Raw genomic sequence first — 27,877 nt, forward strand, 5'->3', positions numbered from 1 at the left:
GCAAAGGCTTGCATCACGCACTGGTGGTTCCGATGAGGTGGCGTGCTGCGATGCAATGCAAGTTTTTGTGATGGGGAAGATGCACACAGTGGCAGCGATGGGGTTTGTTCTGCTTGGGGCTGCACCGTGCAGCAGAGAAGGTGCGTATGTTCCGCTCAATCCACAGGAAACTGACTGAACACTTTAGGCCCACAACGATCAGAGAGTGCACCATTCAGTCACGCTTCAAACTGAGTGTCATTTCAGATAACATTTTGAATACCCAGGAGTGCGTGATCCTTCATATTTGTTACAGTTACTCCTTTCTAATCAGGAATTACAGCTTAAAAGTGTATTAAGGAACTATCAATGTTAACCTATGAGAGGAATAGGCCTTACGATATTGCAGAACGAATTGTAGGAGTTTTTCACTACCAGGATATGCAAAACTTAAAAGTGCATGTCCTACTTCTTACTTACACAGTACACTGCCATATGGGCTACCAAGGGCCTACCTTAGGGGTACTTATGTGTAATAAAAAGGGGAGTTTAAAGCCCAGAAACGTATAAGTTAGTGAGCCCCTGGTTGCAGCGTTAGACTCGTTCTGCGCTATCCACTCCCAGTAGAATGCCTTCAATTTTTCTTTGGAGGGAAAGAACTCCGGCATCGTGAGATCCAAGACCTCTTGCACTCCCAGGGAAAACAACTGCTTCCTTACGGTATTGGTCCATGCTTTCTTTTTGGAACTATCTAGATTAATGACTTAATGAGCACATCGGCATAGGAAGACTGTTTAGGTGTAGACCTGATTCTCCTTCAAAACAATAGTGGGCGCAGCCTAGATCTCTCTTGAAAAGATTTTCTACCCATATCAAGCTTTAGGAGATAAAGCAGAGTGCTCGGCGGCAAGAGGACTAGGTTCCTTAAAAACTTATGTTCAGTTCTAGTCAAATCTATGGGGTTGCAAAATCCCAAAGTTGAGCCCGTCTAGGGCGAAGGCCACCGCTTTCGAGTCATTAATCTGGAGTGCGTCTGCTGCTGGTTTGCTAGTGGATACGTGTTTTTCTTTCAACAGCACACCAACAATTTGCTTGTGCTTCATTTTTATTTAGAAATCTGTTTATTGAGTTTGCAGTTAGAATCACACAGTACATCTCAGTTTAGCAGAGAGCATGGTTACTTCAATCATATGGTAAAGTCTCAGTACACATCGCATGCAATCTGGTTGCGTTACACTAAATGAGTGGCATGCAGCATTGTCCTAAGTTACAACCTGTGAGGCCATGAGTAAGTCTATCACCATGCGCGATGCTGCGACCTCAGTCCTTGTGGAGAGCATCAGATCGCCGTCTCTGTCGCCAAATGCATGCTATTCCCCGTGTATCCCCAAACAGATATACAAACAGTGCTAAACTCCCCATTCTGTAACTGGGTAGCTGTCCCTTCTACAGCGTAGCAACTAAAACAACCTCCAACAGCAGCTCGCAATTTCTAGTCCAGAGGCCCCTCCCCTCATACCCCTCTCCCGTCGGGTTCCATCCCCCCGACCCCCGCCGCAAGGAATGTTTCATGCACTATTATCCGAGCCGCGGCATGCACTGTCATCGTTGTCAAGGCAGTCATACCCAGCGGCTTGACGCCTCGACAGGGCAGACAGCACCCCATCGTCTAGCGTAGCTCCTGCAGCGCACCACTGTCCCCCTCTAGGGCCACCCCCTCCAATTGTAGCAGGACCTGCAGCATCTCCCCCCATTGGGATGCAATTGGCATCACCCTCAGGCCCAGTGTCTCCTCCCGCCGAAGTGCCGCCTCCTCCGCCTTTGCCCAGACCAGAAAAGAGCCGCGCCATGCCCGCACATGCGGCGCAGCGTCCGCCTTCCAGCGTTTGGTGATAAGTCGCTTCGCCACTATGATCCCCAGATCTATAAAACGAGAGGCAACCTTAGCCGGGGGCGGCCTATGAAAGAGGTGCAACAAGTAAGTGGGCCACTCAGAGGGAATCTCCCGCCCCGTGCACCTGCGGAGCGCCCCATGTATCGCCTGCCAGTATGCCTGCAGTTCCGGGCAGCCCCACAGCATGTGAAGCAGGTCGGCATCAACCTCCGCACAACGGGGGCAGCATGCATCCAAGCAATGGAAATATCTGTTAATGGCAGCCGGCGTAAGGTAGGCCCTGTGCAGGACGAAAAACTGTATTTGTCGGAATCTCATATTTCTAGGTACCCTCCTCGGCCCCTGCAGCACCCTCTCCCATTCTTTATCTACCATAGGGCGGGCAAGGTCCCCCTCCCATTTCTCGCGTAATGCCCCTAGGCTCGGCGCCGCATGCGCCCGCAAGGCCGCGGCGAACCATTTGATCAGGTGTCCCCCTCGACCCATGACATGAAGGTATTGCATCACTAAGTGCTGCTCCGGTTCTTCCCGCAAGTCACCCCAGTGACATACCAGCGTCTCTATCAGTGCTCGATGGCGGAGAAACTGACCCTGCGCCAGCCCCGTCTCCTCCGCAAGGGTCGCGAATGGCAAAAGGCCCCCCTCATGGTATAGGTCCTCCAGAGTGTGGATATCAGCCGCATGCCAATCCCTCAATTCTGCAGCCCCAAGCGTGCCTCGCCCGCAAGGGGAGCCCTCCAAAGGGATAGCCGGAGAGTACGGGAGCCTGGCCCTGGTAAGCCGGAGACTTCTACGGTAGCATTTACATGCTACCACTAACAGCAGCGGCTTGGGCCGTAGCGCACCCGCTGTCGGATGAAAGATTCTAAGGAGCTCAGCCAACGCCAGCGGAGGGTTCTCCGCCGTCGCAGTGTCCTCGCGGCATCTGTCCGCCAGCCACCGGGCCACCCATTGCAGCTGCGCTGCCAGATAGTAATGTTCAAAACATGGCATCCCGAGCCCGCCCTGGCCTACGGCGAGACACAGTTTGGGCAGCGCAACCCTGTGGCGCGCCGCTCCCCATATAAAGTCGCGGAGGGAGCGCGTAAAGGGCGTGAAGAAAGACGCCGGTATGTACACCGGCAGGTTGCCAAAGTAGTACAACAGACGGGGCAGCACTACCATTTTGACAAGCGCTATTCGGCTGGTTACCGAGAGGGCAAGTGTGCTCCAGAATGCCATCTGAGTCCGGATCGCCGTCACGGTTCGTCCCAGGTTACCCCCCACCAAATCCGCCGGTCGGCGATAGATCTGGACACCCAGATAGCGAAAGGTGTCCGGATGCCATTGTACCCGCACCCCGCCGAGGCGGTAGTCTGGGTCTCGGGCGTCGTCTCTGAAGGCGTACAGGCAGGATTTGGCTGCATTCACTCGGAGTCCTGAGAGCTGTTCAAAGGTGGACAGGATGCGTTCCAGCCCCGCAGGGATAGAAGACACGTCCCTAACAAAGACTAGGAGGTCATCCGCATAAAGGGACACCTGGTGTGTCGCATCCCCCAGCGGGATGCCATCCGCGAGATCCCTACGGAGCGTCGCCGCCAATGGCTCCATTGCAAGCGCAAACAGGAGGGGCGACAACGGACATCCCTGCCTAGTGCCACGGCCGATTTTGATGGGGTCCGAGACATACGGACCAGTGCACACTCGCAACGTAGGACCTTTGTACAAAAGAGCTGCAAGCTGAAGAAAACCAAGCCCCAATCCGAATCGCGACAGCGTCGTCACCAGGTATCCCCATTCCAGGCAATCAAAGGCTTTCTCCAGGTCCAAGACCAGGCAGCCTGCCCTGGGCCAGTGTCGGGTACTCTCCTCCATTACACGAAAAAACCGCCGCAGATTAAGAGAGGTGCTGCGTTTGGCCACAAAGCCATTTTGATCGCTGTGCACCAGTGTGGGCACCACCGGCGCCAGTCTCTCCGCTAGTATCTTCGCCGAGATTTTATAGTCCGTATTGAGCAGGGCAAGCGGGCGATAGGACCCCAGCTGAGTGGCGTCTCGTCCTGGTTTAAGGAGGGAAATCAGGTAGGCCTCCTTCAGCGATGCTGGTAGTGTGCCGTCCTCTAGGGCAGTCAAGTAAAGACTGTGGAGCTTTGGGATCAGTGACTCTCGGTAAGATTTGTAATATTCCGCCGGAAGCCCGTCCGGCCCCGGCGCCTTCCCCGATGCTAGAGAGGAGATGGCATCCCCTATCTCTTCTACAGTGGGGGGGCACTCCAGGGTCGCATGATGCTCCTCCGGGACCATTTGCTTGTGCTTCATCGTCAACTTTTCCACATGAGGTTTCCAAGACATACTGGCTGTAGGTTTTATGCCCAGATACTAGTGCAAAATTCCCCCCTCCCAGTGTAGCCCTCCCCTTGTATGATTCATATGGGTTAATAGTTATATATTACCTCGCATCGAGCAAAATTCCTCTAACTGGTTTAATAATTGCTGTAGACCACCTGGGGTTTTTGATACCAGTAAGGTGTCATCTGTGTAAAGGAGCATGGAGATTTTTGCCTTTCCTAGGGAGGACGAAGAAAGCAAAATCAAAGGGGATGATGGGCGGAGTGTTGAACATTGCAAGCACTCACCCCCTGTCAACTGATCTGGGTTTAATCCATCATCATTTTTTAGCTCACTCTGCCACCCCAGTTCAGGCTTGGCATTTTGGGCTGGACAGTTCCCATGAGGCAAAGGGTCAGACTGATTTGCACATGGCCATGTCTTCCCTGGACCGGAAACAAGCATCTCGGGACCGGTTTCGGGTTCATAACCCTCATCAGCCAGGCAATCTTGAATCCAGCGGCAAAGTGAGCAAGGGACCCACGTCTGGGCATACCCTGCCAACTTAGGGCGAACAAAGCAAAATCAAAGGGGATGCTGGACGGAGTGTTGAACATTGCAAGCACTCACCCCCAGTCAACTGATGTGGGTTTAATCCATCATCATTTTTTAGCTCACTCCGCCACCGGAAGGACCTGGCCTGGTAGTTCGGGCTGGACTGAATCTAAACGTACAGAGGTATGCTGTTCCTATAAAGGCTGTCAAAGATTGTAGAAAAGTATGAGTCAAGAGGAGATTCCTCCTTTAGGAAAGAGACCCTCACACATCCGGCAGACTAGCTGTCATATATCGTCAGCAGGTGGCCCAGATGTCAGGTATCATCATCAGGTCTGCTCCGAATCGGGGCGGCGCTGCAATCCCCGATCGGCGACCTCAGAGGCGCCTTTTAGTGGAGATCTTTATTCCATTCTTTGCCGGTTGGTGAGGGCCCTATTGTGATGTGCGTGTGAGACTAAGTGTATTAAAAATAAGTAGTGGAGATCCTAAATAACAAATTTTAATAAGGAAGGTCCCACTCTTAATTAAAAACAATAGCATGCGTAATCTTTCAGTGAGGGTGTCTGAATTACGCTCTAGTGAATAGTGGTCAACATGTTTCTTGCATCGGTCAAGTTGGCCGCAATTCTTCAGGACCAGAAAGTTCACACACTTATTGGTAGTGGTAGCAACTAATACTTACCACTGTTACAGCACCCTAATAAGTGGTTACTTAGAAATATAGAATTATTACGCCCTGGTATACAGGGCCTCTGGCGTCAGCGAGAAGGCGCTGGAAAAACACTGAATAGTGCAGTGTTGGCAGTCCGCGATGCTGAATGCCTGGATCCTAGTCTCCGTCCGCGCCAGCTCGGTGGACCAATGAGGCACAGGGTCAAGACTGATTTGCATATGGCTGGGTTCAAACTGGAACGGCATGGTGAACAAAAAAAACGATGGATTTAGGCCCAGATCTCTGTACTGGGGTGAATGTATGACATTGTTCTGCATTCTGTCCATCAACAGTTCTTTTTGCATTTCCTAGGGTGGGGGCATCTGTGGGATATGAGGAGAGAAATTGGGCTACATCGTTCAGGTATAATGAAAATAAAATCTGGGCTAACACGCATCCTTGGCGGATGCCCTTCTTTACATGGATTGGGTCAGTGTGCTGCCCTTGCTCACCCCAGCGTATTCTGGCAAAATTATCCTCGGGTAGAAAAATGATTAAAGGTAGAACGTCGAGTGGCATTACCATGTCGCGCAGCATGTGTCAGAGCGTATATCTTGGGACCAGGTTGATGGCCTATTTTAAGTCAACAAAGGCGAAGTAAAGGCTAGCCTTGTCGATTGCAATGATTTTCCAGAACAAAAAGTAAGAAGCAAAAGACCTGGTCAATTGTACTGATGTTTTTCCTAAATCCAGCCTGGTAGGGTGTTAAAATGTTAATTGTGTCAATCCATTACTGAATCTTGGACAGGACAGCATGACAGAATACTTTTGAATAGAGTCGATGAGTCTATTAGGCCTATATTTGATGGGAAAGTTACTGTCTCCCTTCTTGAATGTAGGTACCACCTCGGTGCCTTTCCAAGACCTAGGTCTTGGGACGCCTCTTACAATTGAATTTGACAATAGTAAAATGTATTTTGACCAGTTGTTCCTCTCGTGTAGGAAGATATTTCCTGGTATGCTGTCTGGGCCTGTGTATTTGGCTCATCCTATAGCATCAAGGGAAGCTTCTATGTTGCCCAGGTCAAACAGATCACCGTGTCTCAACTGGTCAGGTACGGGGAGTGCTTCCTGTACATGTTTCTGGCTTTCATCTGTATAGAGTTTTGAAATGGCTAAACCAGTCAGTTGTGGATATGTAGTTTTCTGGTTGAGTAGCGGCATTGCCCCCCCCCCCCCTCACCAGGGGGGGGGGGGGGGTAGGTAACCAGGGACCAAAACTTTTTTGAATCTTTTTTCTTTCGCACACTTCTTGATGTCCCACCACCTCTCCTTGACCCATTCCTTAATCTGTTCCCACTTATATGCCCTTCTAAGGGTCCTTATTGAAACCATGTCTTTTTTATTTTACGCCAGAGTCAATTGATTTCTGACTTGTCTACACTCCGTATTGAACCCTGAGTTGGAGTTTCATTGTTTCTGTCTGGAGTGGGATATAGGCACTGTGAAATACAACACAAGCTGCTCAAAGAAACGAGAATGAGTGGTTGTGACTGCCTTTAGTCCTCCTTCCCCAGCCTGTATGGCATCTATCGCAGTTATACTTTCTAGCAGGTCAAGGTTAATACATAGGAGGGTAGCCTCCTGTATGGCTAGATGATGCCACTTAAGGCTGTGCTTATCATTAGACAGTACCACATCATGTGTTAGCTGATGTGAGTAGGATACTATGGACTGTCTGCACCATAAAGACCACAAGCTAAGGCAGAAGGGATTGTAATCTCTCCCTAATTACCATGTCCTTGACATTGAGTCAAAGCCTCTGGTCTACGAGGACCTAATCAATGTGACTCATACTATTGGTTTTGTTGAATGTAGATGCCCCTGTCTTGTCAGATTTGGTTCTACCGTTGGTGACCTCAGCCCAAACTCAAGGGTCCAGGCCTTCAACTTGAGTGCAGCTCTGGACCATTTTTTCACGGGGGCTAGATCTAAACACGGGATAGCCCACAGTTCGTTGTCTTCTTTTGATATGCACACGTCTTCCCTATCCATGGGTTCGAAGGTGACATTGAAGTCATCTGCCAGGATCAGATGGTGTTTGGGGTCCCTTTTATCCAAGTGTTCCTCTAGTATTTGCAGGGTTTCTGAATGCTTTCTACCCTTGGTGCCTCTTGCATATATGTTCTAGAGCTCTACGGTGGTATTTGTGTGACCCTTTATTCAAATTCCTAAGATGTCCTGGCAATCAATGGCAAGCTGGCTTATGAAACAATTAAGAGAGATTTTCACCCAGATCAACAACACACCAGAGGGACACCCCTGCCAATTTGGGGTAGCGGGAACACAGTAACTTGGGTACCTTGACCTATAGACTAGCTCTGTGCTCCAAGTTTCTTGCAGCATGCAGATGTCAAAATCTTCTATGAACTCATTTCAATGTGGCAGAATAATTTTTAATTGACCTATAAACTAGCTCTGTGCTCCAAGTTTCTTGCAGCATGCAGATGTCCAAATCTTCTATGAACTCATTTCAATGTGGCAGAATAATTTTTAATTTTAGACCAGCCACATTCCAAGATACTTCTGAAATATTGGAAGGTGCCTCACATGGTAGTGGCGGTGGTATTACACACAGGTCTACTTAGTTTGGGCTGGGGGGCAGTCTGCATAGATCGTAGAGACTGCAACATCCACACTAGAGGAGATTCTGCAGTTTCTTAGGTGGATACTCAGCCCCTTGCACAATATGAGATCTATTTCCCATATTTGCTTCCTCCATTTTATTGTCAGCAGAGGTTGACTCGGGTGATAGAGGCTCCCCTGAGTTGGCCTTACACATGGGATAGGTTGGTTCGAAGTTGTTTCGGACTGTTGGAGCCAAGGTGGTCTTTCTATGCAGTCAATCAATTGCCCCCAGAACCAAGACGTCCGCTACTTGGGGAGGGGAGTTTTTCATGATGCGTAATGGTCTGCAAGTGTTTGGATGGTACTTAAATTGGATAGTAGACCCTGTTGGTGGACTGGTCCTTGCATTAAGAGCCACAGAGCTGTCAACCAAACTTCTGTCAACCATGGTTAATTCAATACAGGCTGTGTGTCGATTAGGTGCCTCACATCTTTTGGCCCTCAAGATGTCTTCCCTAATGATGGTCCTGCATCTCCTCATGTGGCATATCCAGTGAATGGCTTTATTCTTAAGTGAGTTCTCCTCTTCACATCTTATGTGCGGAGCGATCTTGGGTACATTGACCATTTAGATCTTTTGTGGAACAGGAGTGACCAGGCTCTGATGGGCTTGGTGACTGGTAATGCTCCCTGTTGCATCTGCCTTGGGGTTGCCGCTAGCTATATTAGATGGGTGAAGTGTCTGTCTTTCCTGCCTGGCAATGTGTACCTAAATGCTCCTGGCTGGCTATGCCCACTACATCTCCTTTTTGCACTCCTTCTCGTGTTGTTCTTGAACTCACTGGAGGGCTATTTGCCATCGGCCTTGATGGGCGTGGCTCAAAGACTTTGGTAAAATGGTATGTTAATTCGAAAGGGTCCCTCAAATGAGACCCCGCCCTTCCCACAAGTAATTGCTTTATCATGCCCGTGAGGTGACCCACACTGGACCTAAGGGTGTCTATCTCTGCCCTTAGTTCACTAAAGTATTCAGAGATATTTTCCTTTTCAGGTGTAGGTAAGACCGTCAGGGCTGTTGAACCTCCCCCGCTCTGTATTCCCTCGGTGTTCATGGGGGTTTCAGAAATGTCTTGTAGGGGTTGGAAGCGATTGCTGCAAGATATATTCTGCTATAACGAGTCTACCTAAGGAGGGGCACTGCATCCTGGGTTGTTGGAGCTGGTGGGAAAAGCGGCATCAGGGTCAGAAAGAGCTCTAAACTGCATTTTTCTCGCACCTTTCTGCGTAAATAAATCGGGGAGTTTCTGTGTTGTGGGCTTGGGCTTCGCAGCCGGATCCCCCTTTCCCTTTTAGTGGACTGGTAGGGCCTATGATGAATACAACCTTTCCAATCAACAGGTCAATATCGCTAAGGGTGCAGTCGTTCGAATTCCTTTGCGCCTTGCAATGTTTTGTGGGTCCTTCCAATGGTTCGGTCTGTTGGCGCTTTTCCATGGTTCACCAATCACTCTTATTATTAGCTAGAACTTACTTTGTTAAGGCAGTTAGGCCAGAGCAATGCAAAAGACACGCATTTTTGGTATACTGTGATATTAGAGTAGATTATTCAGACATTATACTCTGCCACATATGAGTTGCAATACCTTGGAGGCAGGTTTAATTGGGATTTAAGCAATGCAGCAAGACTTGAAACAGCAGCAGACAGCCTAGTCAAAGAGCACGAATAATCAGCAGTTGCTCGTGTGACGTGGTCAGGGAGTGCGTGTAGCTGTAGAGCTTCCTAGAACAGGGTGCACATTGTAAGATGCAAAGATAAACCTAAGGGTAGTTTCACAGGTTCGGCGACGGCTATAAGTACAGCAGCTAGCCACAGAGTGGGAGAAGAAAGCAAACAGAACCTTCTGCACAAAACCATTGGGGGTGGCCCACCCCGCCTCTTCCTGGTGCTGATGGGCGCAGGACGGGCCCGCCCTTGGCGTGCCCACACGCGTCCCGCACTGTGGTTGTGAAATGCTGGATTAATGTGCCCCATGGCGCGCTGGGGTACAGCCCTGCCTCTTGGCAGAAAGTCACTCTGGGGCTTGGAGTCCTTAGCACCCACTAGCTCGTCCCGCTCTGCAATGGTGAAGTGCTGGATTTATGCTCCCATTGACGCACTGAGTTACGGCCACGCATCTTGACAGACACTCTGGGGCTGGAATCTTTAGCCCCCCCTCTAATCGCGTCCCACAGTAAGATAATATTTGTGATTAAACATAATTTTCCTTAAACATTTTAAAATTATGTAAAACAGGAAAGGCCCTTAGCAACATACAAACATTCTAATTTTAAAAAATGCATGCTGATATCATTTTGTACCTCATCAGTCACTTTTCAACAAATAATATACGCAGACTACTAACTTTTTAAACCAATTTTTATTCGGTTTTGCAGTGTTTAGGAATATTGATACATAGCTTCAGTTCCACCGTTGCCGAGCATAAAGATATGGTACATCATTAACATGCTCGTTTGGTCTGATTTCAGTATAAAAGTAAAGCTTCTTGCATGTGAGGTGCCGTAGCGCAGACTATACTAAGCTGTGTTTACAGAAAAGTGGCTTCTTACCAAACCAATTCCAGATGCTAATGGTTATTGCTTAATGGAAGCAAAATCTTTAACAAGACATGGGGCCAGATGTACAACAGTTTTTTGCGGTCGCAAACGGGTAATCTACCCGTTTGCGTTCGCAAAAGGGGCCTGTGCAATGTACAAACCCTATTTTGCAAGTCAGTAACCTATTACCGACTCGCAAAATAGGGTTTGGGACTCACTATTAGGAAGGGGCGTGCCAAGGGCGTCCCTGCCTAATAGCGAGTCGCACTTCAATGTACGAATGTTTTGCAACCACAATTGCGGTTGCAAAACACTCGCAGTTTACCACCTATTTCAAAAAGGTGGTAAGCCACTCGCAAACGGGATGGGGTCCCCAGGGGACTCCTTCCCCTTTGTGACTGGCAGCGAAAATATTTTTTAAGAGCAGGCAGTGGTCCCGCAGACCACTGCCTACTCTTTAAAGAAACCGAAACCATTCATTTTTTTTTTTTAAATGCATCCGGTTTTCCTTTAAGGAAAACGGGATGCATTTGTTAAAAAAACTGCTTTATTTAGAAAGCAGTCACAGACATGGTGGTCTACTGTCCCCAGCCGGCCTCCATCCCTGTGAGTGCGGGCCATTCCCAATGGGGTCACAAATTGCGACCTGCCTCATGAATATTAATAAGGCAGTTCGTTCGCGACGCCATTGGGGATTGCAAACAGTGTCTGAGACACTGTTGTACAATCCATTTTACGAGTCTCAATCTGGCCCATGGTGTATTGTGTTCATACATCCAATCCTTTGAAGTCTTTTAAGTCATCACAAATGCAGGTCCAATTGACGCTCTCTCCTTGGCCATAAAATGTTGTGTGTTCATTTAACAATGGAGGGATATATCTATGTTCAACCTAAACAATCATAATTATCTTTCTTTGAAGGAATGGGTTTTTTGGATATGAAGAATTGAGATGTTTTTGTCTGAATGAAGAAATAACGGGTTGACAGATAACAGTGTGACATGAGCAATTCAGAGTGATAGATTATTAACGTTGAGCAGGAGAACCTGATCACTGAAGCAAGATACTTGAAGCTGGAGTTCAGGGATAAAGAAGGAAGTCCGAATCTATAGTGGTAGTAAGAAGACAGTGAAGAACAGCAGAATCTATAGTGATGATTGAGAGAAACTGAGACAAAGTTGGAAGCAAGAATGGGGGAAACAGACAGAAGGAGGTAAGAATCAGGAAAGAAAGTATTTGCTTCTTTTTAGACCAAGGTGACTTTATCAGTGCTTGTATAGGTTTTTGTAGAAAGAGAGAAGAAGTGGCGAAGGTTGACTACTGATGGGTGGGAGTTTAACAATGAGACTGATTAGTTCCCTAAAGGGTTAGTCCTTTCAGGATTCTGATATCCTGAACCTGGAAATGCACCAACCACATTACATCTACTCTGATTTTTTTTTGTTACTTTTGGGTTTCAACGAACTTACAAATTGAGTTGAAGACCTTCTGCCTAGTTCACAAAGTTTTGCAGGGTCGGAAACCTTTATAATATACCTCACCAAGCTAATGATACATTATACGTTTGCTATATACCCAAGGTTGATTACCCCAAAATGGCTCATTCACAAGAGAGATGCCAATGTTTTATGGAGGTTGATCCTAACATATACAAAGCCTTTGCCATGCCTTTCTCCCTCGAAACAAGCTTTGAGAAATACCAGAAAGGCCATGAAAGCCAACCTCTTCAGGTAAGCATGCAGATTGGTCTAGCTAAATGTCTCACAGAAATCACTGTCGCTGCTCACCATTCAATCATACAATCATAAGTTTGTGACCGATTTCTGCACGAACTGCCTCTGACTTTGTACAATCAACTGTAGCTCTGCCCTTCTATTCCATTGCTATGCCCGCTGAAGCAGCTGCCTGGTAACGTGAGTGTTTTATGAGAAAATAAATACAAAATAAAATAAAAGGCGGTTAAGGATCTTCGGAGATGCAATTTGTCTTGAAAGGGACATAGCTGTTGTTTGAGCAGGCAACTAGAGTTGTGTCAAAGGTCACAGAACAGTTGTCGAGGGCAAATGCAAAAGTTATTGGTATGTATGTGCATTTATAAAGTTTTACAACCACTGTACAGAAGGTGAATACTTTACAGTGTGGGGCTCCTGGTATTAAAGGCGTCCCAGAGGAAGTACTGACCAGTAGGGAGAGGAACTCTGGCTTTCAGCAGTCACAAACATAGGGCTAGAAGGATTTAAAGTGTGCCCTTGTATGCTGGTCCTGTCCTCCCTCCTTGGTTTTGCTTGCCATGTATCCTAATGAGACAGATGATATTAATACTTTTTTTCCCCGTGCTCTGCTTTCTTCTATTGAACACTGCTAGGTGTTCCTATCTAAAAACGTGTAACTCCATAGACAATCCCAGTCTAGTGAAGAGTATGCTACCGCTGGCTGACTGTGATTTCCAGTATGGACATCTTTTGTAGCGGTATGAATTACCCTCCAGACATCTCTTGTCCCGAAATTGGCTGTAGCATTATTCTCCATTCTCAGAAAAGAGAATTAATGGTGGTTGCTGGAGGGCGAGAACAATATAAGAACGAGAAGGTGCCAAGTGAAATGAATAAAGTATATAAAATTGTAAAAACTGTGTTGCTTTAGATCCTACCCATACATGAGTAGCTCTTCTGCAGGTTGGCAACTTAGTCTTTGTAGTTCAACATTCCATAAAATAAGTGCACCCAGATATTTGTAGTCCTTCTCACGGGTTTTCAAGTTTCGCCTGGGCTAAGTGTGTTCTTTCCACTTTTCAATGTAATTTACAGATTCAAAGAGTAAGGAGACTGCTGCAATGAAAGCTGACCTCCTGAGGGCAAGAAACATGAAAAGGTATATTAACCAGCTTACGGTGGCAAAAAAGCAATGTGAGAAAAGGATAAGACTTCTAGGGGGTCCTGCTTATGACCAACAGGAAGATGGTAATGCAGACGAGACTGATTGTCCCCAAAACCAAAAGGTAAGATTTGGAACCTATTCTTGAAGCCCACTTGTTTTTAAAAGTCTGAATGACATTTATAAATTTCAAATAGCAAGAAAGTCACTCACATATGTTTTTTTTATCAGATAACGTAATTAGTGTGCACTATATAATCCTTAGGTGTTCACCAAAAGCATTTAATGGGTAAAGTTGATAAAAATTAGAATGTTTAATTTCAATCAAACTGGGCAATTGTGAATTGTTTAGAGGTGTTGCAATAGGAATATCCAAAGTCAAAGTCAAAGCTTTATTTCGATAAAAAGTCATTATCATAAAAGCAGCTCAGTGTATAAAAAGTTACAGTTAAGAACAACAGTAATAAATTTAAAAAGATTTTATATCTCTGTTCCAACATTTAGGAAGGGCAATAGTTTCAAAAAATGTTTGTTCAGTTAAACTAGCCAACTAGTTGGTTAAATTTTAGAGGTTAAACAATTATGGCAGCATTTTCAGTTTAAGAAATTTGTCTAACAAAGAATTAAACAGATTGTTTTAGCTTTTTGGCTCGGATAGCCCAAGCCCAGGATAGAAACTTGGCTAGGGCGCAAGCATAGGGTACGCTACTGTCCGAAATAAGTATCCTGATTGCCACATCATGACTCCTAGTCCCCAGCTGACGGCATAGGTTTTTGAGCCAGACCCTCCTTGGAGTAGCATATTCGCCGCACACAAACATAAAATGTGCTAATGTTTCCGGTTTAACAAGACACGATGGGCATAGCTCAGACATTTCCATACAGGATTTCCATCTTTTAGTAAAGGTATTAAGTGGTAAGGTTCCCATTCTAAATCTAAAATACAAGGCCCTATCAAAGGGTTTTCCAATTGCATCCAGGTACAGTTCCCGCCTGGGGCAGTCTTTGAACCTCAGAAAGTCCTCTGTTAGCCTGCCCAGGGAGGTGCTAGAGTTTCTTTGAGAACAAATCCAGTCCCAATAAAGCTTTTTAAGTGTTTGCTTTGGGGGTGAGGTTCTACTTAGCCATGATTCAAGTTGACCCAACTTAATTAATAAGTTTTTCATGTCTTTTAGCCATTTGATTTTATACCAGCTTGGTGATGACATGATTTCCTTGAGGCCTCTGGCATATCCGCTTAGTTCTTCTACCCGCCAAATACGGGCCCATAATAATAAAGGGCGAAATTTCGCGATTTCGCCAATCTGGGTACAGCCAAGGTCCATGAATAAAGGAAGTGTCGGGGTGCCTTGTGGAAGGGACATTATTTCTCTGCAGAATTTGTTCTCAGATCTCTGCAGAGCGTCAGTGGACGAAAAGCCCCAGAGTTCCGCCCCATAAAGGGCAGAGCTAACTCCTTTAGCTGTGTAAATCTCAAGGACTGTTCCTATAGGCCTTGTTGTACTGGAACGTTGCTCTCTTAATAGGGCACCTGTAATCCTTTTGTGGCTCAACAGCATTTTATCTAGGTGTGGCGTCCAGTCCATTTTATCCGAAAGGCGTATCCCAAGGTAATCAAAGACCTTTACCCTTTCCAGAAGCTCAGCGTTTAGGGTGGGGGAACGCACATGTTGTTTCGGTGGATTGAGGACAAGGTACTTCGTTTTGTTAGTATTTATTACCAGACCTCGTTTGGTACGAAATGATTGGAAATTGTCCAAAAGTCCCTGGAGTCCCATTGGGGTTTTGGAGATTAAAAGCGTATCATCCGCGAAGAGGAGGGTCGGTATGCGTTCGCCAGCCAGGGATGGCTCGTCAGATGGATGTTTGAGGAGATGCTCAACCACCCCATTGATGTAGAGAGAGAAAAGGGTGGGAGCCAGAACACATCCCTGGCGGACTCCTCTCTCGACCGGAATACTGCCCGTTTTCTCCCCTCCAGGGCCCCACCTGACCTGGGCAAAGCTGTCCTGGTGTAGTCTGACTAATAGGGATAGTAGATAATGTGGCAGCCCCATGTCAGCAAGTACTTTCCATAATAGGTCCCTAGGTACGAGGTCAAAGGCAGTCTTTAAATCGATAAACGCGAGATAAAGACTGCCCTTGCCTATAACCACAACCTTCCAATATACCACCATGAGCCTGAATGCCTGCTCAATCGTTCCAGTACCCACTCTAAAACCTGCCTGGAAGTCGGAAAGGATTTTATTTTCTTCTACCCAATTTAGGATTCTAAGTAACAGGACTTTGCCGACAACTTTTTGGCTGGTATCTAACAAGCTGATTGGCCTATAGTTAGATGGGTCATCCCTCGAACCTTTCTTATGGATGGGGACCACCTCCGCCCCTTTCCACGATGAGGGAATAGGGGCACCCCTACAGATGGCAACAAGAAGGGAGTGGATCAATTTGCCCCATTTGGTGCTATCGGATTTTAGCAGGTCCCCGGGAATCCCATCAGGTCCGGCCGCTTTTTGTGGAATGATAGAGCTTATTGCGTATTCCACTTCCTTTAGCGTAAAATCAAAGTCAGTGGGGCAGAGTGCATAGTTTGTGGTAGGCAGGGATATAGCAGACCCTCTCCCGTTGGAGCCGTCATGGCAGGAGTAGAGTTTGGAGAAGTGGTCCTCCCACACCTGGCTTGAGATGTTGCAGGTTAGCAGATCACTGTCTGGTCTGTTACGTGCCCTTATAGTGTCCCAAAAATATTTAGAGTCTTTTTTCAGGCTGGCTTCTTTAAGGGTTAACCAGTAGGCATCTTCCCACTCCCTTTTGGCCAACCACAAGACCTTTTTATATTCCCTTCTAGCTATTTGAATTGATAAGGGGGACTTCCCTTTAACTGCCTCAATTAGACATGTCTTGGCCTTTCTGCATGGTGCAGAATAACAGTCGTGTCTGCCTTTGGGTTTGGTTAGAGGTTTGGTTTTCCCTATAATCCCTTTTACCCAGAAAAGGTCCCCTATAGTTTTTATGGCTACTTCGTAGATAGTTGTTACCTTATCTGCTGCCATAAATAAATCTATGGAGCTGATTACATCTTGTGTGCCATTAATCACCTCTTCAATAGTGGACAATTTATTAGTATTACACAAGATCTTAATCCACTTAAGGCGTCTTCCACAAGAGGAGACATTAATCTCCTGTGGACAGCTCGGTGGTGCTAGCGGCGCTCTGGTAGACCAAGAATTCATTAGGGTTAGGGAAAGTGAGTTATGATCACTCTCTATGGTAGGAATAACAACCATATCGATGACCGAACTCCAGAGCCCCCGGTCCAGCAGAATATAGTCTATCCTTGTGGAGTGACCAACTCTGTTGAACGTTGGGGCACCCATCTCATCAGAACGTGTGCGGCCATTGGCTGCTCTTAATCCAAACTCTAATGTAAGTGCGTTAAGCTGTATTGCACTGCGAGTCCAGCGCTTAATGGGTGGGATAGAGAGGATGAGAATACCCCACCTACTGTCCTCTTCTCCTAAATCGGGTATTCCTTCTAGGGGGAGTGGCTCATATGTGCAGTTGAAATCTCCTGCTATTATGATATGGCCAGGTTCGTTATGGTCCCCTAATTGGGCCTCAAGTTCCGCTACTGTTGGTGAGATGCACCCATTTTTGGAGCCTCTAACGTAGACATCGTAGAGATCTACAAGTAGTCCCCCACGTTGGCCCGATAGAGAGATACCAAGGATGTCTGGGTTTCCTGCCTTTTTTATGGTTATCCGACAGTTGAGCGAAATGCTTACCCAGATGATAAGCCCCCCTGATGGCCGCCCCTTCCCTGCCTTAGGTTTTACAGCTGGTGTATAAAATGTGACAAACCCGACACGGTGCAGTGGCTCAGTGATCCAGGTCTCTTGGAATACACAAATCTTGTGGGCGTCAATCAGGACGTTCCACTCCGGGAGGCCTAATTTCCTAGAGATCCCCGCAAGGTTCCAACTAAGAATTTTTATCTCGCCATGTGTTGGATCACCGTCGGGGATGGTAATAATTTTAGAATTTGGTGGGTCTACACTGTCCCTAGTAAATATGTGGGCAAGTGGTATTAGGGGTGCCTCTGTTGGGAATTCGGAACATATAGGGAGAGATGTGGCTGGCGGAACATCCTCCATATCGTTATCGGTGATAGTGAGATTTATATCTGGACCTTCCATGAAGTTGAGTCAGTCTACCTCATCTAGCACACAGTATCTATTTGGATGAGCGAATTGTGAATACGAGGGGTCGAAAGAAGGGGGCAAGTCCTGCCATGGCTGTTGCCAATGATGGTTAGCGAATTGTGGAGGCTGAAGGGGTTGCTGCCACTGCTGAGCAGCCTGATATAGGGGTGGAAGATGTTGAAAAGGTTGTTGCCACTGAAGACTAGCATGATGTGGGAATAAAGATGAGAATTGTGGTGGTTGTTGCCAGTGTTTAGTGGTATGTTGCGGGGGATACACAGACCCTCTGTTAGTTGGAAAAGTAGGCCGATGGGGATTTAGTCTTGGCGGCATGGGAAGGAAATAAGACAAAGGGAGTGGATTGATTTGGCTAGCAGGACCACTATTGGGTGTATTGCATATGTAGCTGGCTGCCCCTATATCCCTAAAGTTAACTGTAATTACATCCCCTGCTATTGTTTTCTTACTCCTGCCCACCCAATCCCCTCTACGCACTGTAAGAATTTCACCACTCATATTGCTAGGTAAAGGTTTGTGTAGTTGAAGCCACTGAGCACATTTGTTTTTTAGCTCTACAAAGGTTTCTTTTACTCCCTCCTTCAGTGGGGGAACGGCTGTCAGCACAACCACAAAAGGAGAGACTTCCGGTGGCAGGCTAATTGACTTAAAGCGCGCCTGCTTTGGCTTAGAGCCTTCGGGCTGGTTTGTAGAATGAGGAGCTGCAGGGTTAGTAGACTTTCCTGTGAGATCTTTTGCTTGTAAGTTGGTAGTTTTATTTCCACCAGCAGATTGTTGCAAAGCCGAAGTAGGACCCACCGCCTTCGGAGTAGATAGGGGTGGGGATTGAGCAGTAGTATTCCCTGTTTGGGACAGGTGTAATACAGCTGAATCCTTGGTAGCTGATGGTATTTTTGCCTTGTTAGATGCCTTGTTAGATGCATCTTTAGGGGGCTTGACGCAAGGTGAATGTTGGGGAAGCGTTTCTTTAATCCCTTGTGACTGAATAGACCCAGGCCCATTCATCTTATTAGGCCATTTCGAAGTTATTAGCGACGTGAGTCTGTCAAGTTTGGAGATTAAAGGCTTTATTTGCGCTGCTATTGTGGCCTCAAGGTCCAGTTTAAGATCTGTTACCATGTTTTCAACCCAGCAGGTTATGCCTGACGCCAGGTGCGGGGTAGGCGATATCAAGTTGTGATTCCTTGCTTTAGCTTTAGGTTTTTCCTTAGACTTGGTCTTGGACGCCACCTATGTAGGAATAGTAACCCTGCCCCCAGTGTCGATAGGTACAGAAAGTGTTCCTTTGTCCATTTGCCCATCTAGGCTTGGCTTCGTCTTTTCAGATGTCTGGCAGACTTCTAGATCTGGGGTAGCCTCAAGATCAACATAAGACGGATCCGAGTCAGATTGGGTGACTGACAAATCGACAACGTTCGGAACTGTGAATTCGCCAGCGGTGGTCAAAGGTAGGGGTAAGGAACAATTAATCAAAGCTTGCTGGGAGGGTGAATTTGCGTTTGCAAGAGATCCCAAGGAAGAGCGCTTAGCGTTCATGAGGTCCAAGGAAACTCTTTTTTCCAGCAATATAATACTTTTATCGATGGTCTCATTCACCCGTGAAATAAAAAGATCTATAGGTCCAGTCACTTGTGCTACCGCCATGGCTTTTTTAGTACAGCTTCTAGTTCTATTGCGCATAGTTGACATCTGTGGTGCTGGGTCAGATGCAAGAAGGGGCCTCTCAAAAGCGGTAGATGATAGGGCTAGGAGGCGGGCACTATGTGTTTATAAAAGAGATGGAAATCACAGTTCCGCCTACCTTGCCAACGGATGAAGGACGAGGATACAGGGGTTCAGGGCCAGGGCCGTCCTCTGCCTTCCTTGAACGGCCTTAAACGCCCCGGCCTTTGCCCCGCGCGCGTCCCGCGTGCGCGTTGCTGCCACAGCTTATCTAAGGAGAGGTCAAGTGGAGTGGGCTGGAAGAGGACCAGCTGTGACTGATCCGCGCCGCTAGGCACGCTGGTCCTCGCAGTCCCGCCTCTGACCTTGGTGACCAGCTGTTGGTTTCCAGGAAGCGCGTTGGTGTTCATGCACGTCGAGGGACAGGAGGCTAAGTCCACAGTAACCAAAATCTTTGCCTACGAGCGGCCCCCGCGAAGCGGGGGCCGCGAGGCGTGGCGAAGTGGCCGGAGTGGCCGAAGAGCAACAGGAATCAGGAGCAGCGCTCCAAACAGTAAGGGACCCTGGGTGGCCAGCTGGAGGTGTCTGGGGATGATGCGGGTCTTCTTGTTGTCACGGGCAGCGTTGCCGGCCAGCTCCAGGATCTCAGCGGATCTCAGCGGTCAGCGTAAATACCTATCCAACTCGCTGTTCGGGCGTCTGCTAAAAATTAGAATGTTTAATTTCAATCAAACTGGGCAATTGTGAATTGTTTAGAGGTGTTGCAATAGGAATATCCTCTGCATGGGAGTTGGAAGTGCCCCCTCCCCGCCCTAAGGTACATAACTGCAAGTGAATCTGGTATCCTGACTTTTGGACCTAGCACCTACGTAATCCTGGGTGCACACTGAGACCAAGGCCGGAATTAACTCAGAGCCTGACTCTGAAGTAAAGTAAGGAGCCCCAAAAGAGTACCCCTTTGGCGGAAAAAAGAACCAAGTGACATTGCTCACTGCTGTGTCACTGGGGTATGGTACAGTTAGCAGTTTTTTTTTTTTAAACAAATTTTATTATGTCAGACGTCATAGACAGTGCAGAGCTCATTGACCCAGGAAACATCTGCTACATCACAAATTGCAAATCATTGTCTTTGACAATTTTTTTATACTTTATTTTCGTCGAAATTCGAAATACAATAGAACAGAAACACCTCAACCCGCCCCATTGTACTAACACACAGCTGCGTTTCGGCTGTCACTACATCTCACATCCCAACAAATCAAGTCCTTTACCACATGTCCAGACCCTTATCATAGGGGCCCACATATCAAAGTAGATATAGATACGTCCACCGGGGGCACCGGATCCAATTCCAAACCTCGATAATCTGCCCACCGTTTCCAGATTTTGGGGTGCTTTTCCGGGCTGCCCCTAGCTTTAAATATCGGGATTTCTAACCCCATGCTAAAATCCAACCCATTTTTCCAAGCCGAGAGAGAGGGAGGGGCCGTCGCCTTCCACAGCCTTGCTGTATCTCTTTTGGTCAATGTCAGCCCCAACAGTAGTAGATGCCTCTTGTATATATTACCACCTATACCCTCCTTAAAATGCAGAATTGTCAATTTCAGTGAGGATGGGAGCTCCCACCCCAACACCTCCGTCATACAAGCCAACACCTCTCTCCAGAATTTCGTGAGTGCTATACAGTACCAAACAATATGGATTAGGGAACCCTCTTGTCGCCCACAACGTAGGCACAGCGGGGAAGCTACCAGGCCCGCCCTCCACAGCCTGAGCCTAGTGTAATAATCCCAGTGGAAGTATTTAAATTGAATAAGGTGCAGTCTCATCGATATCGCTGCTCCTCTAGGTGAGGCCAGTGCATCCATCCAGTCATCTCCATCCAATTGGCCCACATCCCAACCCAAACCTCTCTGAGTGTGTCCAGTGTAGTGGAACTATGGGTCACCAAAGATTGGTAGATGTTTGATATCTTATGATCTTGTAGATCTCCCATAAAGACCTTAGCATCAATCGGACTGAATTCAGGGAGAACCTCAATTCCCGAAATACTCGGATAAACGGCATGCCGAAATTGGAGGTATTTATAGAACTGAGTTCTTGGCATATGGTATTCTTGCTGAAGATCTTGAAAGAATTTGAGCACTGAGCCTCACATTACTGCCCCTAATGTGGAAATCTCTATGTTGTCCCACCCTTGAAATCCAGCTAGTGCTGCCAGCTGCGGCAAACGACCATTGTGCCACAGCGAGGTCTCCCTAGTTAGCTTGTTCCACCATCCCATCTTACGGAGGGACAGTTTCCACACCCGAAACACCACCTGAGTGGCCAATGGCAAAGACTTGCGCAACAGTGCAGAGTACAGAATGGTATGTAGGGTGGACTCCCCCATACACCTCCGCTCCACTGCATATGCGGGGTCTCCGCTGTCGCCATACCACCATTCATTGAGCACCAGGAGATGCAAGGCCATGTAGTACGATTGGATATCTGATGTGGCTAGCCCCCCACAATACGTTGACTGAAAGCTGGTCCGCAGCTCCCCCCTAACAGCCCCCCGCCCACAGGAAATGTCCCAGCGCAGCATTTACCTGGCCAAACCATGAAGGGGGCACCAGGTATGGATTGTTCTGCCGCTGATAGAGCAGGCGCAGCAATGACACCAAATCGGTACTATATTCCTGTCCCACGATACTCTCGGCTGAGCTGAGAGGAAAACTCCCAGATATTTCACCCCCTCTGACGACGCTCGTACCACCGTGGCCCAGGACCCCAGCTCTGCAGTTCCCCTCAGCACCCACAGCGTGGATTTACTCGGGTTCATATATAATCCCGATGATTCACCAAAGATTTGCATGATGCGGAGAAGCCTAGACCCCGTCCTATTTATGTCAGTTAAGAAAAAAAGGACATCATCCGCATACAGGGCAATGCGGTCCGAGAGCCCATGATCCCACTCAAATCCAGCCACCTGCGTGTCGATTCTCACCCACGCCGCTAAAGGCTCCATTGCTAGAGCGAAGAGATACAGCAACAGAGGACATCCCTGACGAGTGCCTCTGCCTATGGAGAATGTAGAGGATATGGATCCTGCCACCCGCACCAACGCCGTGAGATTCGTATACAGCAGTTTAAGGTACGCCAAGAATCGCAGACCTATATTAATTCAGACAAGAAGCGCAAATAAGTATACCCAACTGAGGAAATCAAACGCCCTATCCATGTCCGCCAGCAAAAGGGCAGCCGGAACTCCCCTTCTCTGGATGGCAGCTATTGCATTATGCGCCCGCCGAGGCATAAAGCATGCCTGGTCCGGATGAATCAGGGTAGTTATGTGAGATTGGAGGCAAGTGGCCAATAATTTGGCCAGAATTTTACCCTCGACATTCAGTAGTGAAATGGGGCGATATGAGGCGTGTTGATCAGGAGGCTGGCCTGGCTTATTAAATACGACCACTTCTGCATGTCTCCAATCCCGCGGCAGACAGCCCCAATCTCTATCTTCTTAAATGACTTGGAGATAGTGGAATCCTATCTTGGAGAAGTTTTTTTTTTAAAATTCGCATGGGAACCCATTTGGACCCGGTGCCCTTCCCGAGTTCAATTCTCCCACCGCAGCACAGATCTCCTCAGTGAAAGGGAGTTGAAGGTCAGCCCGCGCGTCATCGGAAAGGGCCCAGGGCGGTAGGTTGTCTTTAAAACAATGGATCACATCCTACTGCAGGAGTTTTCTCGCAGTGTAGAGTTCCGCAAAATACTGTGCAAAGCTCTCGGCTATGAGAGAGGGGTCACTCGGAATCCATCCATCAGGGCCTGGTATACTTGGGAGAACCTGGGGCTGCAGAGCTCCTTGGCATAGTCTATGCAGTAATTTACTGGACTTATCGCCCCATTGATAAATTCTGCTGCGGGACGCTAGCCACGCAAGGCGGGCGTCATCCATCAGGGTATCTGCATAGGTTTGTCGCGCCAGTACCAGCTGTCGGCGCACCAGTTCCCTCCCTCACCCCTTCTATTCTGCTCTACCTCCATTAGCTGGGCTTCCGACCGCAACAGGGTTTTTCGCCGGGTGCGGCTCGCCGCCGCGCAGAAGGAAATGTCCACCCCCGCAATGTGGGCTTCATGGCTTCCCATAGCGTTGCGGCCTCAGCCACTGTCCCCACATTCATATCCAGATATTGTTCAATTGCCTGCCCCATGTGCTCTCTATACTGCTCATCTTAAAGATGCCATGGGGAAAGACGCCAACAAAAGGGCGGTTTCTCAGGACACAACTGTACCGTCAGAACCACTGGAGAGTGGTCGGATGAACCCCTTGGGAGCAACTCCACGGCCCGCACCCTTCCGACGTAAGGGCACAAAAATATAATCAAGACGGAAATACGAGTCATGAGAAGTCATGAAGTATGTATAGCCTAGTTTCGTTCCATGTAGCCGCCGCCAGGCATCTACCCATCCCAGTCCTGCCGCCAGGGAGTTCAATTTAGTACTAAGGTCAACAGTGGAGTGCCATCCTGACCTCCAGCTGTCCCCCGCCTAGTCCAGTATGTCATTCCAATCTCCCCCTATGATTGCCAACCCCTCCGGCATATCTGTCCACAATGTCGTGAGATGCTCAACTAAAGCCCATTGCAGCGGCGGGGTGGCATAGACACTACCCAACACCACCTGGTCCTCATATATGGTCCCTCAATAAATACGTATCTCCCCTGAGGATCTGTCTATGTCTTGACATGTTTATATGAGACCCTACGATGCAGCAAGATCGCAACGTGTCGTGACCCCCTGGTAAAGCCAGAGTGGAACACTTGAATATAACCATATCGGCGGAGACACAGTGCTTTGATACCTATTAAGTGCGTCTCCTGAAGCATCAGGACGTCTGCTCGGTACCGTTGGGCCTGTTGGTGTATGGTCCCTCTCTTGACCTTATCAGGGGCCCCTCTGACATTCCAACTCACTATTCATAGGTCACCCGTGTGGAGTCGCGTAAGACTTGCCATCTAATAGTCTCTGGACCTCGAAGTGCGGGATAGCCTTGAGCCAGTACGCAAAAGAAAACCATGTGTGACAAAAATGCAGTGCAAACAGAAAACAAATATTCTCCAACATCCCCAAACCCCCACCCCTCTATACCTCAAAACAGCTGAAGTATCTGTTGCGGCGGAGGTAGCTCGAGACCCCAACGGGGGCCCACTCCCACCAATGGATCCCCAATAACCTGCCCATAATCAATGGACGTTCCCTTTAGCTATCGAAATTTGAACAGAGGTAAGAGCCCCTGCCCACGTTTTGTCGGTCAAGATATGAGACACAAACAGTCCCCAATTCAAGAACATCCTGGTGCTGCTATGATGCCGAAGACCCATGCCGGGGCACCGATGTAGAGAGATTAGAGTCACTACAGGATTTGAAGTGGCGTCTCGATCTGGACCTCCTGGAGCCTTTGATCTTGGGTTTAGGTGACCTGTAGGCGACTTCACTGGACTAGGAAACCGGCCCGGGCGGCGTGCGGTGCCGAATCTTCACAGTTTCGGCCGTCCAACTGAATACATCCTCCGGCGATTCAAAGAAGAGAGTACGGGACTGATACACCACTCGCAACTTGGCTGGATAAAATATGTAGGGGAGTTTCAGCTCACAGGGGCAGGCCTTGGCTGCCATAACAGATTCTTTTCTACTGGACTAGTCTTGTGTAGTCCGGGAATATGAGAATGCAGGTGTTTTCGTACAACAGCAGTTCCTTGAGTCGAGCCTGTTTTAAGATTACATCTCTGTCATTGTAGTTCAGGATCTTGGCAATGACAGGCCCCGGTCTGGCACCTAGGGGTGGCTTCTGCATTAGGGCCCTATGCGCCCTCTCAAAAGCAACTGGACAGCGATTCGGGAGGGAGCCAGTCCACCAGCCACCTAGTAAGAAACTGTTCTATGTCCCCCCCCTTTGCATCCTTCTTGGAAGCCAACAAAGCAGAGGTTATTTCTCCTGGCCCTACCCTCCGCCTCCTCCACCCGCGAGGCCAGGCCTCTAGTGATCGACTCCAGTGACATGACCTGCTTCTGCAGTGTGGCTACTGAGTCTTCCACTCCTGAGACTCTGGTTTTGGCCTCAGTAATGCGTTCTACCGCATTTCGTAGCTCTTGCCTCAGGAGTGTAACGTCTGAGCCTACCTCTCCAATCTTTGCCTCCATGGCAGCCCTGGACTGCATGATGGCTGCCATGAGCACGACATTGTCTGAAATGCCCCTATGTGCTCCTCCTTGGTCTGCAGCAGAGGCCCCCGATCCAGTGAAGCGATCCATCATGCTCTGCTTGGCAGATCCTCCCCCTGGTTTGTCCTTTGTCATAGTGGCAGTTGGCCGGCTGTCGTCGAAGGTGGCGGTTCAGCAACCCTCCAGCCAGACCCTCAGCTCAAAGCACCGTGGCTCAGTATGCCACCCGCCGTTCTTCACTCACACTGTCCCAATTGGTAATGTCGGTTCCAGCTGCATGCCAATTGTAATGCAGGACATGGGTGGAGACCTCCTGCCCCCAAGCCGCACCGGATGCTAACCCGGCTGCTTCTGTGGACAGTTGTCTCTCCCCCCCCCCCCCCACCCCCAAAGGGTGTCCCTCTGTCCCTTCACGTGCCACCTCCAGGCGACCAGGGAGGCTGATCCGACCCCCACACTGGTCTTCACTGCAAATGTGATGTCCTGGCCCAGCTTCTCACTATTCCCAAGACCCCATTATTGAACTATCTACTACTCGCATGTATCAATCAAGCCCTGATGAAGTTCAGTCTTGTCTGAACGAAACGCATTGGCTGGAGCCTATCTTATGACATTGTCTGAATAAAGGATTTCAAACACTAAGGAACTTTGTCCGTTTACATCTTTTGAATATACATTTAAGTGGTGTACCTCTCCACTCTCATCCATAAGTATACATATGTTATATGCCATTGGGGTCCATTTTGAATAGCCCTTTACTTTGACTTGGCACAACATAGAGGTGATGGATGATACCTGGATAGCCCTTAGAAATTTAGGGGTTGCTGATTAGTCCATCTTGAGCTCTGCCACTGGGGTGATCGTAGGAGAATGGGGATGAGTCAGCAGATCTAGTTGTTAATGAAAGGGAAGTTTCTAGACAGGGCCTGGGCCTTTTATCTTCCTCCGCGTGGCCCCCGGAGGAAGGCTGATGACAGCCTGGTGTAGAGCTTCAGACTCATTGTGCTTATTTATTTATGTATTAAACGTTTTAATAATGCACGAACAAGACCAATAAGGTTCAGAGCGCTGTACAAATAGAAGGATAACAAGTTGCATTGTGCTAGGATTAAAAGATAAGTTGTAAATAATTATAAGCTGTGACATTACTGGGTAGACATCTCCAGGCATAAAAGTCTATGGAACAGGAGGGTTGTGAGACCTTTCGTGAATGATTGAAAGTTTGAAACAGTTTTGTTTGCTGGAGGAATGGAGTTCCAAATCCTGGGCACACTCCCTGAGAAGGCCTGTTTCTGTGTCTCTTCTTCTTGACGACTGGGATTTCCAGCAGCAATGAATCCGCATTTCTCAGAGCATGTTGTATGCCTAAGATAGTCAGTTTTTTGCTTGAGATAGTTAGGTTTTTCTGTCTGAATGACTTTCTATGTAATAAAAGCAACTTTCTATTGGAATCTTGCTTCGATAGGCAGCAAGTGTAATGAAGTCAATAGAGGAGTGATGTGGACCTATAGTCTTGCTCATGCAACAATAGTGGAGCATTTCTTTGAGAGGCACAATGTGAATTTTGGTTATACAGTAAAGAATGGAATTGCCATAATCCAGTCTTAAAAATACTAGTGCATGAGTTATTAGTTTGAGATCTGCCTCTGGTATGAGGTGGCCTACCTCAATACCTCATATTATTTTTAAATGATAGTGTGCCCCATTTTTCTAGCAAGCTAATCGCTATATTGAGGTCTACATTTCTGTTGAATATAAAGGCAAGTGATTTCATGATGTTCCCAATTTCTGGGATGTGATCAAAAGGGACAGAATTTCGCAGGTTGTAGTCCTTGATTTGCTTCTTGAGTTGTCTCACCTCATAGCTGTTGACAGTTTGTCAAGAAATGGTAGGTTTGAGACTGGCAGTAATAAGGATCCTCTGTGTATTCTCAAATTTCCTTCAGTAACAGAGTTACTTCGCTGTTTTTGAGCCAGACAGGCACGTTCCCTTGAAATAGTGAGGTGTTGATCAACCTTGTCTAGAACAGAGCGATAGTTTGAAAGATTTGGTGGGACACAGTGTTGAAAGCCGCCTAGAGGTCGAGGAGTATCAGGGCTGCTACTTCTTCCTGATCGAGTAGGGTTCTGAAGTAGTCGGTGGCTGCTATCAGGGCAGTTACGATGCTGTGGTTTGAGCGGAATCCAAAATGGGATGTGTCTAGAATGTTGTATTTTTCGAGATAATCCAGGAGTTGCTGGTTGATGGCATTTTCATGGGCTTTGACGGGGAAGTGGAGCAGGGATATAGGCCGGTAG

The 27,877-nt window shown here is 47.8% G+C and overlaps 1 protein-coding gene across 1 annotated transcript in view; it reads left to right on the plus strand.

Annotated features, from left to right (window-relative positions):
- The window catches only part of SNX25 (sorting nexin 25), an 880,463-nt gene that overhangs the window by 555,443 nt on the left and 297,143 nt on the right, over window positions 1-27,877 (plus strand). Inside the window, exon 7 of the mRNA XM_085641936.1 lies at window positions 13,421-13,611. Coding sequence (XP_085498062.1) covers window positions 13,421-13,611 — 191 coding nt within the window. The remainder of the gene's footprint in view (window positions 1-13,420; window positions 13,612-27,877) is intronic.

This window comes from Triturus cristatus, chromosome 2_2, assembly GCF_964204655.1.
Source record: "Triturus cristatus chromosome 2_2, aTriCri1.1, whole genome shotgun sequence".
Classification (NCBI taxonomy): Eukaryota; Metazoa; Chordata; class Amphibia; order Caudata; family Salamandridae; genus Triturus; species Triturus cristatus.